The 14,441-nt window shown below is 44.8% G+C and overlaps 1 protein-coding gene across 5 annotated transcripts in view; it reads right to left on the bottom strand.

Moving 5' to 3' along the window:
* Positions 1 to 612: 612 nt before the first annotated feature.
* The window catches only part of SP110 (SP110 nuclear body protein), a 42,552-nt gene continuing 28,723 nt past the window's right edge, over positions 613 to 14,441 (bottom strand). For 3 of the 5 annotated variants that reach the window (XM_026006290.2, XM_026006286.2, XM_026006289.2), the window contains 8 exons: positions 13,115 to 13,213; positions 12,511 to 12,653; positions 11,648 to 11,692; positions 6,108 to 6,223; positions 5,300 to 5,405; positions 5,009 to 5,080; positions 4,309 to 4,449; positions 613 to 3,217 (listed from right to left, as the gene is read on the bottom strand). In XM_026006290.2, the coding sequence (XP_025862075.1) occupies positions 3,107 to 3,217; positions 4,309 to 4,449; positions 5,009 to 5,080; positions 5,300 to 5,405; positions 6,108 to 6,223; positions 11,648 to 11,692; positions 12,511 to 12,653; positions 13,115 to 13,213 (833 nt within the window). In that variant the 3' untranslated portion in view covers positions 613 to 3,106. Of the gene's footprint in view, positions 3,218 to 4,308; positions 4,450 to 5,008; positions 5,081 to 5,299; positions 5,406 to 6,107; positions 6,224 to 11,636; positions 11,693 to 12,510; positions 12,654 to 13,114; positions 13,214 to 14,441 lie in introns of all 5 variants that reach the window. The other 2 variants (XR_011994132.1, XM_026006287.2) reach the window with 2 other exon arrangements.

The following is a 14,441-nucleotide window of genomic DNA, read 5'->3' as shown; positions in this document are numbered from 1 at the left end:
GTAGAACCCAATCCCAGCACCCTGGGAAGGCAGATGCTCAACCCCGGAGCCACCCAGGCATCCCTATAAACTTCGGTTGCTTGACTCACTCTCCTTTGTCCTAGAGATTCATCCGACACAATTCATTCTTCACATTCATTCACAATTGACTCAGGGAGACAAGAACCTCCCTCTCCGGCTTCCACTCCTTATGTCAGGCAGCCTGGAGCCACCACCATGAAACCCTCGAGTTTGGGCAATTTAGGGATTTATTTCCCACCCCTCTGGAGGTTGGAAGTCCCGGATGGAGGTGCCAGCTGACTCCCTTTGGGTGAGAGCTGGCTCCTGGCTTGGAGGGGACCCCTTGAGGCCTCCTCACTTGCTCCCCCCTCTCTGGGCACGGAGCAGAGCCATCTCAGGGGGCTGTCTTCTTTTTATAAGGACACTCATCCTATCTCAGTAAGGACTCACACTTGTGACCTCATTTAACTGTTAACCCCTTCTTAGATGCCCTGTCTCCAAGTACCGCACACGGGTGGGATAAGGCTTCCATATAGGAATTGATGGGGGACAGAGTTCAGTCCACACTCCTCCATTGACCCTAAGTGAGAATGCAAAAACCAGAAACACAGATCAGGACAACTTAGTAGCAGCGGTAACTTTTTATTTTTGTGTTGAGAGAAGAAAAGTATTATGGTAAGAAAAGTTTCCCTGGTTAATAGAGAGCAATTAGCATTATTATAATGATTAAAAAAATCATTAATTTAAAAACATTGACCCTAGAAGTGCAGTTATTTTGAGTTAGTACATTTAAGTCTTAGACTAATGACCTCAGAAGAGGAGCACTTCCCAGAACCTATTTTTTCTTTTTTAAAAATGATAAATAGGGAGGACAGAGAATGGAGAGCCAGCATATGGATAATAAATGTTCTTGAAAGAGAGCCCAGTACAAAAGGATCAGAAAGATTTAATGCAGCTGCTGAAAAAAGAACTGGATATGTATATTGAAAGGGCTCAGAGTGCCAGGCAAGATCAACGATAAGAGTATTACATCGAATCCCGTCCTGTTGAAAATATAGAACTACAGAGAGAAAGAAGAAACCTGCTATGTGTCCACACACTAACAAAGGAACAGAATCCTGACTGAATGCAGACTCACACTTGTAGGATGAAAATGCCCAAACACAGTGAACCAAGGCCTAAATCGATTTTGAAGGTGAGAAGTTGTGATAAAATACAAATTGTAGCCCGCCCAACCGTGAATTTATGAAAACAGAGAAGACATTCAGAGCTGTGCAAAGGCTCAGAAAACATGCCACCTGCTTACTCGTCTTCTGAAATGACTTAAAGAGGGGCACCTGGGTGGCTCAGTGGTTGAGCGTCTGCCTTTGGCTCAGGTCGTGATCCTGGGGTCCTGGGATTGAGTCCTGAATCAGGCTCCCCTTGGGGAGCCTGCTTCTCCCTCTGCCTGTGTCTCTGCCTCTCTCTCCGTGTCTCTCATGAATAAATAAAGAAAACCTTAAAAAAAAATACTGCTTTCATGAATAAGGGTCATTCGACTTTTACCTTTTGCTTTTCAATTTTGGTAGATACTAAAAATAATAAGTAATTTATGTAATGTAAAAATAACAAAATAGTGACATATCAGTGAATAAAATTAATTAATACAAAGTAAAAGCAAACATCTGATACTGATAACAAATAGCCATATTATGAAACAGGGAATTCCTCCCTGTTTGAATTAAGAAGCTGTCACATAAAAAGTGACAAACATGTTGGCTTAAATACATGGTTCATTAAAGATATTTTATTTTTGCCTCTAAAGTTTATTTATTTTTTTTAAGATTTATTTATTTATTAGGGAGAGAGAGAGTGAGAGAGCATGAGCAGGGGGAGGAGCAGAAACTCCAGCAGACCCCACACGGGGATTGGGGGTTGTGGGGCTCCATCCCAGGACCCAGAGATCATGACCTGAGCCGAAATCAAGAGTCAGATGCGCAATGCACTGAGCCACCGGACATCCCTGGCTCTGACATTTAAAACATAAGTTAAAAATACATTTGGAAAACTTGCAAGTAAATATTAGAATTAAAAGCTGGGACAGGGCAGCCCCGGTGGCGCAGCGGGTTAGCGCCGCCTGCAGCCCGGGGCGTGATCCTGGAGACCTGGGATCGAGTCCCACGTCGGGCTTCTGCATGAAGCCTGCTTCTCCTTCCTCCTGTGTCTCTGCCTCTCTCTCTCTCTATGTCTATCATAAATAAAAAAAAATCTTTAAAAAAAAAAAACTAGGGTGAAACTTAAAAAAAAAAAAGGCTGGGACAAATGCCTTCCAGAATAGAGGGCAGAAACAAAGAAAATGTACACAAAAATCATGTGAAACCATTCCCAAGAGAGGGAATAAAATAATACGGCAGAAATAAGGCCAAGTATGAACAACACATGCAATGACTGACTTCTTAGAAAACTATAAAAGAAAAATAAAAGAAGAAAACTATAAAAGTGGACCCGATTCAAGAGCAAGAGAGCATCTGAAGAGTTTAATGGTCCTGAAAAAGTGGAGGCTGTGGCCAATATCACCTCTCCAAAGAACGGTAGGCTGTATAATTTTACGAGTTGGTTCATTTAAAACATTTTAAACTATTCCAGAGCATATAAAAAGGAAAGTTTTAGGCATTCTTGTGCCAAGCTGAGGTAGCCCTACATCTGATCATGACAGTACACAGAAGCTTGCGGACCAACTTCATTCATAAATACAGGGGGAAAATTCTTTTTAAAAACAAACAAACAAACAAACAAACATTTTATTTATTTATTCACGAGACAGAGAGAGGGAGAGGCAGAGACAGAGGCAGAGGGAGAGGCAGGCTCCCTGCAAGGAGCCTGATGCGGGCCTTGATCCTGGGACTCTGGGATGACGCCCTGAGCTGAAGGCAGATGCTCAACCACTGAGCCAGGTGCAAAATTCCGAAAAATCCTCCCTGTGCTAATGCTAAATTGAGGTGGAATGGCCTTAATTTTTCTCGGCCTCCACACAATAACATCCCAGACTCACTGGCAGTCTAAAGATGGCCAGAGTCACATCATCTGGATCCTGAAGTTGGAGTGCCTCAGACTTTCTAGAACAGAGTCAAAGAGTCTGGAAACTGTTCTCATTGGCTTTGCAAAAAATAAACACTTCTTTGAGGTTCTTTTCAAATTCTGCCTCCAAGTCCAATCCTATCTGACCCAAGTCAGAAGCCTGAAAGAAAAAAAGCAAACAAATAGATATCTAAGGACAAAGAATTAAGACCATCAAATCTTGCATTTTTGCCTTTTTTTTTTTTGAGCCCTGCCCTCCCTGTCCCGAATGCTATGCTTCCCCATCTGCCAGGCAGAGTGCCCAGGGTTAGCGGGGGAGGGAGATGCTGCTGCCACAGTATCGAAATGGATGAGCCTCTGCCCGATTCCTAACTTGGACCTGACAGGTGGTCAGGACTGGGGAGCTGATTTCGATCACTGCAAAGCCCGAGCTTGGGGTAAAATAGATAGAGATAAAGCATTTCTTGAAAGCCCACCCTCTGAAGGAAAGATTCCATTCTCCAAGGCTGAGCCTGGGCGAGGCGTGGAGGGGCTCCCTGGGTGGACTCTTTCTCCCTCCAGCTCCACGCACAGACACCAGTTTGTAATTTGTGGCTCGTGAACATGTCAACCAGTGCCACGGAGGAAGAGAAGGAGGCTGCCTGGTGGAGACGGAAGTCTTCCTTGGTTACCTCCCAAGAAATATCTGTACAAATGGTAGTATAAATCGGCATAGACGCAAGAGGCTAAAGTTAACAACGCATTGGTTTGCAAGATAGGTCAACTAGTTGTCGCATCTCGCTACCTACAAAGGACAAAGCCAACACCATCTGAGGGCAATTCTGAGGTTTGGGTCTGCTGGGAAATTTGGTGAAAAAAATCCAAGCATGAGCATCCTGGGAGTTGAAATTATTTCATGAAGTTTAACTCCTTTATTTATTTCTGTATTTCTGAGACACAGAACAATGTAACCATAAACTACCTTTCCTCCCCGTTTGAGCAAGGACGATGGATGAAATCGACTGTTCTCAGTGGGACCATCCCACCTGTCCTAGGATTGGGGTTTTGGATTGTTTCTGTGGCCCTGCTTACAAGGATTCTTCTCTGCTGTTCTTTCTAAATTCCTCCTCCCAGGCCGCTTTCTTCTGCTTCCGCTACTGCTTTTGAGCTCTCTCCAGGACAAGATTGGTGTAATTCTTGCAAAGTTCGGCTATCCCAGGACTTAGGGAAAAGTGGAAAGGGCATGCAAAGGAAACAGGAGACATCCTTTACCTTGTAAAATGTTTTATGATTGCGAAAGATCAGCCGCATGTCCCGAACAAACCACGCCACTGTGTACACTTGCTCAGTCAACCTTTCCTTAACCAAGTCCAGCCACATGGCTTCCTTAAAGGGCTCTCCATAATCTCGAATCTAGGGACAAAGCCACCAAAAGGGGGATGTTAGCACAGCCATTGTTACTGGAATTGGATCCAACTGATATAACCAGGCAAGGGAGGATCCAAGCATTGGCCTGTGGATGCCAGGCCCTGCTCGAAGCACCGCCACCGTGTTAGCATCTGATCCTACAACAGCCCTAGGAGATAGGTACGATAATTACCCTCATTTTCTAGGTGAGGAAACCAAGGGATGGAGAAGTTCAGTAACCTACCCAGGATTTCACAGCTAAAAAGTGGTAGAGGTGGGATTTGAACCCTCCCGAGAGGGTGCCCTAAACCCTCTGCTGGCTGTGAGAAAGTATTCCCACCTAAGAAGGTGAAACTGAGGCACGCAGGAAGCGGACCAAGTTGCTCAATGTCCCAGAACTAGGATGCGAGGGGTGGAGTTTGAACCCGGAGGCCTCCTCCAGAGTCTGCAACTCCGCCTCCTCTTGGCAAACAGCAGTGCCCTCAGGGGTCACACTCCCAAATTCCAGAATGACTTTTGCATAGAAGAGATGCCCAGAGGACAAGAATCGTAAAATATCACTTACGTTATGTGGGGTTTCTGCAAAAAAGGAGCTTTGTGGATGACAGTAGGCCTTCAACAGGAGGAACTCACACTTCTGTAAAACGTGAAGAGAGCTTTGAAGGGAAACGCAGCTCCGAGAAAGTGGGGTACGTCGAACTCTGTTTGGATTCTGGGCACCAAATCACCTTCCCCGAATCCAGACACTGCAGGCTCCCTCAGGCACCCATGGGCACCCTTCCCCTCACCCTCTATCTGTTTGGTCTTCTCACGTGTCCGGGGTAATGAGAAGGGTTGGGGTTGGCACCCAACTCACCAGCTGCTCCTCGGGCTGCATCTGCCTCTCAAGGGCCTCAGACTCCCCATGACACCGCTGCCTTCGCAAAGACTCTATCCTGCAGAAGGTGCAGCTCCACGGGCTCCTGAGAGGTCAGGCGTAAGTGAGCAAGGGCGAGGCCCCTGGAAACAGCCCCTGTTCCTAGAGCTGCCACCATCCTTCTTTCAAGCATGGCCGAAGGTCTCAGCTGGGAGATGAAGGGGACTCCTCCCAGAGTCTCCAAGACCCCCATGTAGGGTCTGAGCCCGTGACCTTCCTCTCATTGAGGGTGGCAACAGGGCCCTCCATGTGTGGAGGGTGGTGTCAGGGTGAGTGGTGGACTCTCCTTTCCCCACTTGAGCTGCTGGGAGCACGAGGAGGCCTGCCCATCACACCGAAGTGTCAAAACTAGGCCTTAACCCCCGGGGACCCTGGCCTCTATCAGTCTGTTGAGCCTGTGGCAAGATGCATGAACCAGGCCATGTTTCCTGCCTTTTCTGAAAAAGTGCTGAACGCAAACAGCTGGTGTTTCGCATCCTCCATCCCCATGGACAGCTGTCATCCCCTAGGAAAGGACACCTCCCAGGGGCAGTGGCAAAGTGGAGTCACGGTGGTTCAGGCACAGACTCAGAGAACCAGAGGCTGTCACTGATACCGGATGGGACACAGCTGCTGCCCCCTCCAGCTGCTCAGGGTCACACCTGGGTGGCAATGATCATGGGTCCTGCTCTTCCTCCTGGAGATGGGTGACCAGAGGCAGGGCCTGGGTGGAGTGTGTGTGCAAAAGGCAGGGCTGCGTCTCACTAACCTCTCTGCCTCTGCAGGCGGGATGTGACAGTCCTCATGAAAGGCTCTTGGACAAGTGTCACAGCAGAGCAGTGGTCCCCCTCTACAGCACACCTCACATTCCTTGAAGTTTTCCCACTGGAAGGGGAGATAATGCAGCAGCGCTGGGGTCAGTGAGACTCACTGCACACTGACACCAAGGGGCTTTGGCACACACCACCCTTGTGTGATCCAGAGTGGATGTGTTCAACACCCCTGCCTGTGGTGCTCCCGGAGAGTGCTGCTGGAGGACGAGCCTGACCTCTCCAATCACAAAAGAGCGAAGGGCAAGAATCAGCAAGCCACCACTTGAATCACACCTTGTCAGAGCTGGAAGGGACCGGAAGGCCATGTGAGCCCTTTCTGCACCAAGTGTGGCCTGAGGACCAGCTGCATCAGCTTTACCTGGGAGCTGGTTAGAGATGCAGAGCTACTGAATTGAAATGTTTTAATAAGGTCCCGCAAAACAACAACAACAACAACAAAACCAAACAAAACCCCAGCATCCCAGGTGGTTTGTAAGTATGTGAAATTTGAAAAAAAACACAGTTTTAGGCAACCTCCTCATTTTAAAAGGCTGGAAAGACAGGATGTTTTGTTTTGTTTTGTTTTCCTGCAGGGTCAGCACAACTTAGCACCCGAATGAGACTGACACCCAGGCTGCCTGTGCCTGGGTTCAGAGGTTCTGTCCACTATGTGCCATCCCAGGCAAGCATGCTGGGCAGACCCGGCGCAGTTCCTGACATTACGGCTGACAAACAGAAACATATAGAGAGCTGCTGTATATATGGGTTGTTTTGTGGGCCTGAGAGATCATGGTCTTTCTCATGCCCTTAAAATGTGATCCAGTAAATTCTACCAGCGATCTTTACTGCTGGATAAAGACCTACAGGCAGGAGCCCCTGGTTCCACTCCTGACCCTGCAAGGGGGACGGTAGGGCTTCACACATAAGGAAATATTTTCTCTGCACTAAATGTAGGAGTCAGGAAGAGGTATCCTTCTGTCTGTGCCTCTGGGTGGAGAAAAGGTGGGAAACAGACCATCAGGAGCTCGAGCAAAGGATTGGAGGAGCTGAGGATCAGTCGCATCTAAGGAGAGAAATCCTGCTACTACCCTCGACTGTCCACAACACAAGCACAAGGACCTGGGTGAGGGCAGAAGGAATGGAAATATTTTGTCTATTCTCAAAACTAGGCAGTTAGAAGGGCGTCTGGGTGGCTTAGCTGGTGAAGCATCGGGTGATGCTCTCGGCGTCCTGGGATTGAGTCCCCCATGTTGGGCTCCCTGCTCAGTGGGGAGTCTGCTTCTCCCTCTTTCCTTTGGCCCCTTCCCACTCATCCCCCCCCGAAATAAATATAATCTTAAAAAAAAACCTAGCCATGCAGCCAGAGTAAAAATTCCCCTTGATTTGGGGATGAGTTCATCTCTGTGTTAATTGGGGAAGCTTCTAAAACAAATTCCCCTTCTAACAGGGGCCCCAGGACTCCATAAAGAGGGCTCCCCACCACCAACCCTGAAGTTCAGGTGATCTTTCTGGCTTTCCCATCCTGAACTTCCTGGTCTGCCTTTCTTTGTCCCTGGAATTCAGTCTCTATGGCCATTCTTGCCCTCTGACTAGACACCTGGCCTGTCCAGGTCCAGGGTGAAGATGCCAGTTCCCCCAGTAGCCCAGACCTACTCACTCCTCCCTGCTGAGACCCTCTGGATTCAGAGCCCCAGTCTCTCTAGTGTGAGCACTGATAGGTTTTTTTTTTTTCTCCTTTTCTATAATGCAAGTGCCTGACTGAAGCCTCGATTGCTCCAGCACCCCTGATAAACACAGCTATCTTGCTATTTCTCAAGGGAAAACATTGCCAGCCACACAACTAGGTAAAGAGCCAGGCCATCGATCTCCGCTGAGGTTCTTTTGTTTTATTTATTTATTTATTTATTTATTTATTTATTTATTTATTTTATAGATCTTGGCTGATTTCAAGACTTTTTGGGCCACTTGTTTTTTTTCTCTTCCCTCACTTTAACCATCAAAACTCTAGCTCTTATGTTTTAAATTCACCAATAAAGAGTGAACCTGGAAAACCCTAGATTCCCCACCCTCAACCTCAATAAAGGCAGAGCCTCACGCCTATACTCATTCTCTCTCTCTCTCTCTATATATTTCTCCATCCATCTCTCTGCAACTTCATGATATGGCTCCAGATGTGCTTTGTAATTTCCAGGTCCTATAAATAATATAATAAATCTTCTTTTTCCTTTTAGTTTCCTGACAGTTACTGCTGGAGGGCATCCTATAATTATAATAAGAGCCACGAGGACAAGTCCAACAACAACATTGGTTATTGATAGGCTGTAACCAGCACAAAACACCCCCTTCCCTAGGCTCTGGAGTAGAACAGTTTCCAATACACATGATATGACAGAGAAAGAGAGAAAAGACTTACAACTCCACAGTCTCGTTCTGACTCTGGCTATTATGTTTGATGGCTGACAGTTTCAAGATCCACTCCTCCCTCTTCCCCTTTTGCCACATCTGGGCAACTCAGTAAGGAAGTTCATGGGCTCCCCATCTTGGTCCCAGTGAGATGTTCAAACCAGTCAATCTCTGCCCCAGCAAGGAAATTCTCAGGCTGGCCCCACTCATAGCCATAATAACACCTTGGACTACTAGTACCCCCTCGCCACTCAGGCCATTTTCAGACCAGCTTGGGAGCCTGCCCTGCTCTCCCTCGTAAGCCTCAGTATGTGAGTAATAAATTTCATACTCTTTTGTGTATGTGTTGCATCATCAGTTTTGATATCTAAACCCAGTTTTTTGTGGAGACCTGAACTACTTCCTCTCCATCAACCAGAAGACAATTGGCTCAACAGGCAAAGAGTCTCAGTGACTGGTCTGTCTTCTCTTGCTCCGGCTTGCTAACTGGTTCTGCTAACTGGCTTATGCTTTGAGTGGTGTTGCTACCTGCTGGGCCGTGGTACTGAGGTTTCAGTCATCCACTATGAGACACCATCATTCTTCCCAAGCTTAAGAATAGACCAAACTGGACATTCAAGTAGAAAAACATTAGAAATAATCACTCCTGCTTGAAACAGATCTCGTACAATGAGTTTTGATGCTTGAAATTTATATTGGATTCTACTAACTATTTTAACAGAGGGGAATGCCCATGGGTTCCATTTTGTAAGATTGATTGCTAAGTGTTGAAAACTACATTTTATTCGACTTCCTTATTCATCGGGTAAGAGCATCCATGCCCATGATGGGATATTTTAGAGCAATGAGTATTATGACCATGAAGCATTTAGGCAAGGCAACAATTTTGATGGTTAAAGTGAGGTATATCTGTTTGTTCTCTATTTTATCTTGGTAGTACCCCTAAGAGTATAGAGGGTAACTTGTTTAAATTTAGTGGGATATAATTACTTGCAAAGGAGCTCCACCCATTAAAGTCCTATATACAGTATTATTGAAATTATTGGCCCCAATCACTTGGCAACTGGCAAGTGTTTTGCTGTCCCAGATTTGGCTGGGAAGTTCTACTTTGTGTTTAGTTCAACAGCATTTCAGCTGTAGCTTGCCTTCACCTCTGTAGGGATACAGCACGCCTTTACATGGTTGTTGCCTGCAGTACCGCAACAGCTTTACCATCACATATGACCTCTGCAGGCAAGATCTGAACTGCATCCAACTTTCCCCAGGAGCTCAAGTATGACACCACACTGATGACATCCTTTTCGTTTGGCATACTCATTCAGAATATACAATACGTCACAAAGAAAGGCCATTGCCTACCACAGTTCAAGGGCCCATCAGCTCAGCAAATTTGTGGGCAAATTATTTGGTCATTTGAAGGCTGCTCCATCCCTGACACTGTCAAGAAACAATTATCGGCCTTCTCAATAACCATGACTATTGCCCAACACATAGACAAAGATAGATACCAGTGGAGACTGGGTATATTGCAGAGCAACAGTGATGTATTAGATAATGTGGCTGAAGAAAAAGCCTACATTTGTCCATTTGTAGTCATTACAAATTATCTCATTTATTCCGGTGTGGCTGCCGATAGGCAGGACTGAAAGGCCAGGTGTAGTGTGCTTCTGACTATAACGCACTGACATGTGGTATTATGAGTGAGAAGGAACTATAATATTGGGGCCACTAATTAATGCTCTGAATTTAAAACACCTTTGTTGTTTTTATTACAAAAGTAATAAATGGTCATTATAAAAATTCTACCTGAACATAAATGTATAAAATGGAAGACAAATGTCCCATAGAATCCTATCCCAAAATAACCAATTCATTCAGATATATTTTCAATCATATACCTACATCATCACATAAACAAAATTGGGTTCCTTCCACTACTTCTAGCTTAAGATTCTGAAAGCTTTCTTGACCTTAGAACCTTTGGGTAGTTTTCCATTGACTGAGGAGAAGTCTATACCCATGCTTTTTTTTTTTTTTTTTTTTTTTTTAAGAAAACATCATTCAGTAGATGTATCAGTTTATTTTGTAATAATGATGGGCATTTGTAGTCTTCCCTAATTTTTGGCGATTACAAGGAGCATCCCTGAACACAATAAGGTATTTCAAATCAGCATGGAAAAGATGTTTTATACAATAAACAGCTTTGGGAGACCCCTTATCCTTTTAAACTTTGAATGAATTCAGCCAAGGGTCAGGCAAGCCTCCAGGGTAACATGGGAAAGGCCTCTGCCAAAGGTTCAGATCTAATGGGAAGTTCTTGAAGGAGATTTGTATCTGGAGGGCATATTTAAGCACGTGAAGAAGGCTAAGGAGAGGCAGCTGATGCAGACAATGATGACTGCCATTTTCACCTGGAGGGATGCTCTGCAGAGACAAAGCTCAGTTCAAACACTATTCCATTCTGGTGCTACTGATAAAGAGCATGTTGAATTGAGGCATAGTTGTGTTCAACACATCACTTTTTGGTCTTTCACATACCGTTCTTGTCTAGCTCCATTTCATAATTACTTTTATTTTTTTTAAAAAAGATTTTATTTATTTATTCATGAGAGACACAGAGATAGAGAGAGAGAGACAGAGACACAGGCAGAGGGATAAGCAGGCTCCATGCAAGGAGCCCGACATGGGACTCGATCTCGGGTCTCCAAGATCATACCCTGGGCTGAAGGTGGCGCTAAACCGCTGAGCCACCGGGCTGCCCTCAAAATTACTTTTCAAACTAGAGCACTCTATTTCTGACACCTTTGGTTCATATTCATCCAAATGTCCAGGTCTTTTTCTAAAACACATGTACATCATCAGTTTTTGTCCTAGTCTTTATTTTAAAGAGTTATTTGTGTCCTCATCTCAAATTAACTACGAAATTAATGGTGGCACATACGTGTACCAGTATGTCATTGTCATGAAGATGCAATGCCTAAAAGTAAAGGTGATCCAGGCCTGGGTAATTTGAGGACTTGAAGGTGAGTCTTTGGATGCAGAGAGTTTGCAACATGGCGACTGAAAATGTGGTAGAAATTCACCTGTTCTTTACCTGTCTCTTGACACTTATTCTTGGAGGACAGAGCAAAAGTCCTTTCTGAAAGACAGAAGGAGTCAGTGAATGATCTTATTCTAGAGGCTTTTCTTTTGTCCATATCAAAGTTCCCACTTCCTAGTGAATATTTGTACCTGGGCATCCTATTGGGTCTCAAACACATGGTGTCTGAAAGAAACATTAGCTCAATCCTCCAATCAATTCTGGACTTCACTTGATAAAATCATTTTTTTTTTTCCATTACTCAAACTCAAGACCCATTAGTCCTTCTTTCTCAGTAACTTTCTCACCTACTTTTTCCTCTCCATTTCTCCTTCTATAGGTAAAATCTTATGATTTCATCCCAGTGGTAATTTTTTTTTAGTGTTTTTGAGAGGCTTGTGTTGGGTTCTGGGATCACAAAGACCAGCTTGTTTGTTGTTGCTCACAGGATTGAGTGTGAGCCGGGGAAGTGCAGAGGAGAGACTGCCCAAAGACAGGGGATCTGGAAATGCATCACCTGGGGGTCCACATGGAGCTGGGTCTGGTAGAGGCCTTTATTGGGCAGAGCATACAGGAAGCTCTTGGAGGTCTGTGTCTCCATTTGGCTTCCTCCTAGTTCAACCCACTCAATACTCCGATTCTAAGCTTCTTAAATCTCTCCTGACCTCACATCCTTTGCTTGCATTTAAAGTTCTCTGCTGTGGGTACCAATCTGCATTCCTAACTTTATCACCCACAACTTCTTTCCGTGAAAAATCTAGCTCTTTCTCAATCATGTTGTGGAATCCTAATGGAAATTTCTTCACAGTTCTGTTATCAAACTCCCACTCAGCCTTCAAGGAATTAAACCCATCACCCATCTGTTCCCTGTCAAATACCTTTATCAGCTCTCCTAAGGTCTTTCCTTTGCAGCGCACAGTCTGCTTCCATTTCCTTGAATTTGCCTGTTTTCCTTCAATTTCAAATTCTTTGGGTGTAAACCAAACCCCTGCCTCATTCTGAATGCACTTCTCTGAAGATCCTGTAAGATAAAGATGGCCCATCCCCAGATCCAGTTTCATCCCCTGTGAATTCAGCCTAAACCTCTCAAAACCAGTAACTGGTTGTTCCACCAGCCTGGGTCCAGAGAGATTCCCTGTGGGGAGGGAGCAGTAGCAAGGGAGTCTGGATTCCTCCTCTCTCAGAGTGAAGGAAGCCCTAAAAATCTGTGGGAATGGTGCCAGAGTGAGAAAGAATTTGCATTTTATGTGACATCTACAGGTGGCAAGTAGTGCCACTGGGTCCATGGATAACTTCCAGGTGGGAGTGGAGTGGCCGGGCTGCCAGGTATACCATGACATAGAAAGAAAATTCTCAACAAACACTTCTTTCTCTGTAGCCTGACTTGCAGGATTTAATTCCTGGATGATCAAACACATGGGTATTTTCCTCTCTTCTAGTGGTTCTAGGGGTTCCAAAAAGCAGAAGATTGAAAAAACTCACCTTGTTTCAATTTCTCCTTATATAAAATCCCTTTGGCTTCACCACAGGTCACAGGAAGTTTGGGAGAGAGAAAATCCACGGTTTCATCTTCAGATTTTTCTGAAAGTGGAAGGGAAAGTAGAAGAGTATAGTGTTGCTCAGTCTTCATTCTATCTCCTTCATGAATTTTCCTTACCCTGGATTCTGATAATAGTAATAACAGCAATAATCATGTAAATGGCAATGAGGGACAACCTCTGGTTAATTGGCAGGAGGTCTTCCATTTTGAGTGGCAGATTAGCTAATATGTACAGAGGAGTTTCTGATAAAATCATCACCTTCGATATTACATCAAACAAAATGTTTAGTAAAACATATAGGGCTTCTTTGGTGACTGGGTTTTATTTAATTCAGAAGCTAATTGACCATCACTTAACATTCTGGTCCTTTATTCCATAAGCACCCTGCTTCTCCCTCTGATAAGCTGATATAAATTGCCTATTCAGAATATTTCATGGTGCTCATGTAGCTGGAGGAAAGGTCTTTGTCTATAATCTTATCACCTGCTTTAAACCAAGGCAGGGTGAGTGAGGTGCTTAGCACTGAGGGATTAGTGTCAGTCTTAATTTTTTTGTCCTTTTTCATTTTTTTAAAAAAAGATTTTATTCATGATTGATAAGAGACATAGAGAGAGGCAGTGATGTAGGCAGAGGGAGAAGCAGGCTCCCCGTGGGGAGCTTGATACGAAACTGAATCCCAGGATGCCAGGACCACGACCTGAGCCAAAGGCAGATGCTCAACCACTGAGCCACCCAGGTGGGGTGGCTGTCCTTTTTCATTTTATTGCTTTTCTGTTTCATCCTCTATGAGTAAAAAAAGAAAAACTCCAAGGACTCTAGACTAATCTGCAAATTGCATATGGAGAGATTTGGTAATTGTGAAGCCCTGAGTAGGGATGTGGGGTATTGATTCAGGAGAAGCAGCTGTAAAAGAGTTTAAAATAAATATCAGCAATTCCTGCTTCTTTTTACCCCAGCCTCACTGTGGGTGAATTCATTCCAGATAGACTGCAGGAGCTGTCTCTGGGGGCAAGAAGAAAGATCTGCCCATGGCTTGTTTGTGTTATACAGGACGCTACTTGTGGAATGAGGCTAAGGGAACAACTAGTCCAACTCTCTCTCTTGCCCTGAACACTTATTAAAAGAGCCAAAAGGAAATGTAAGGAAAAGCAAGAGCACCATGGGAAAAAGAACAGAGCAGCATCAGTGGTGAAAGAACTGTCCCATCAGTTACCTTGGGAAGATGTGAACTAGAGTCAGATGTGAAAGCACAGATCCCTGAGAAGTGA

Source organism: Vulpes vulpes, chromosome 9 (assembly GCF_048418805.1).
Source record: "Vulpes vulpes isolate BD-2025 chromosome 9, VulVul3, whole genome shotgun sequence".
NCBI lineage: Eukaryota > Metazoa > Chordata > Mammalia > Carnivora > Canidae > Vulpes > Vulpes vulpes.
This window is presented reverse-complemented; position numbering and strand designations above follow the sequence as displayed.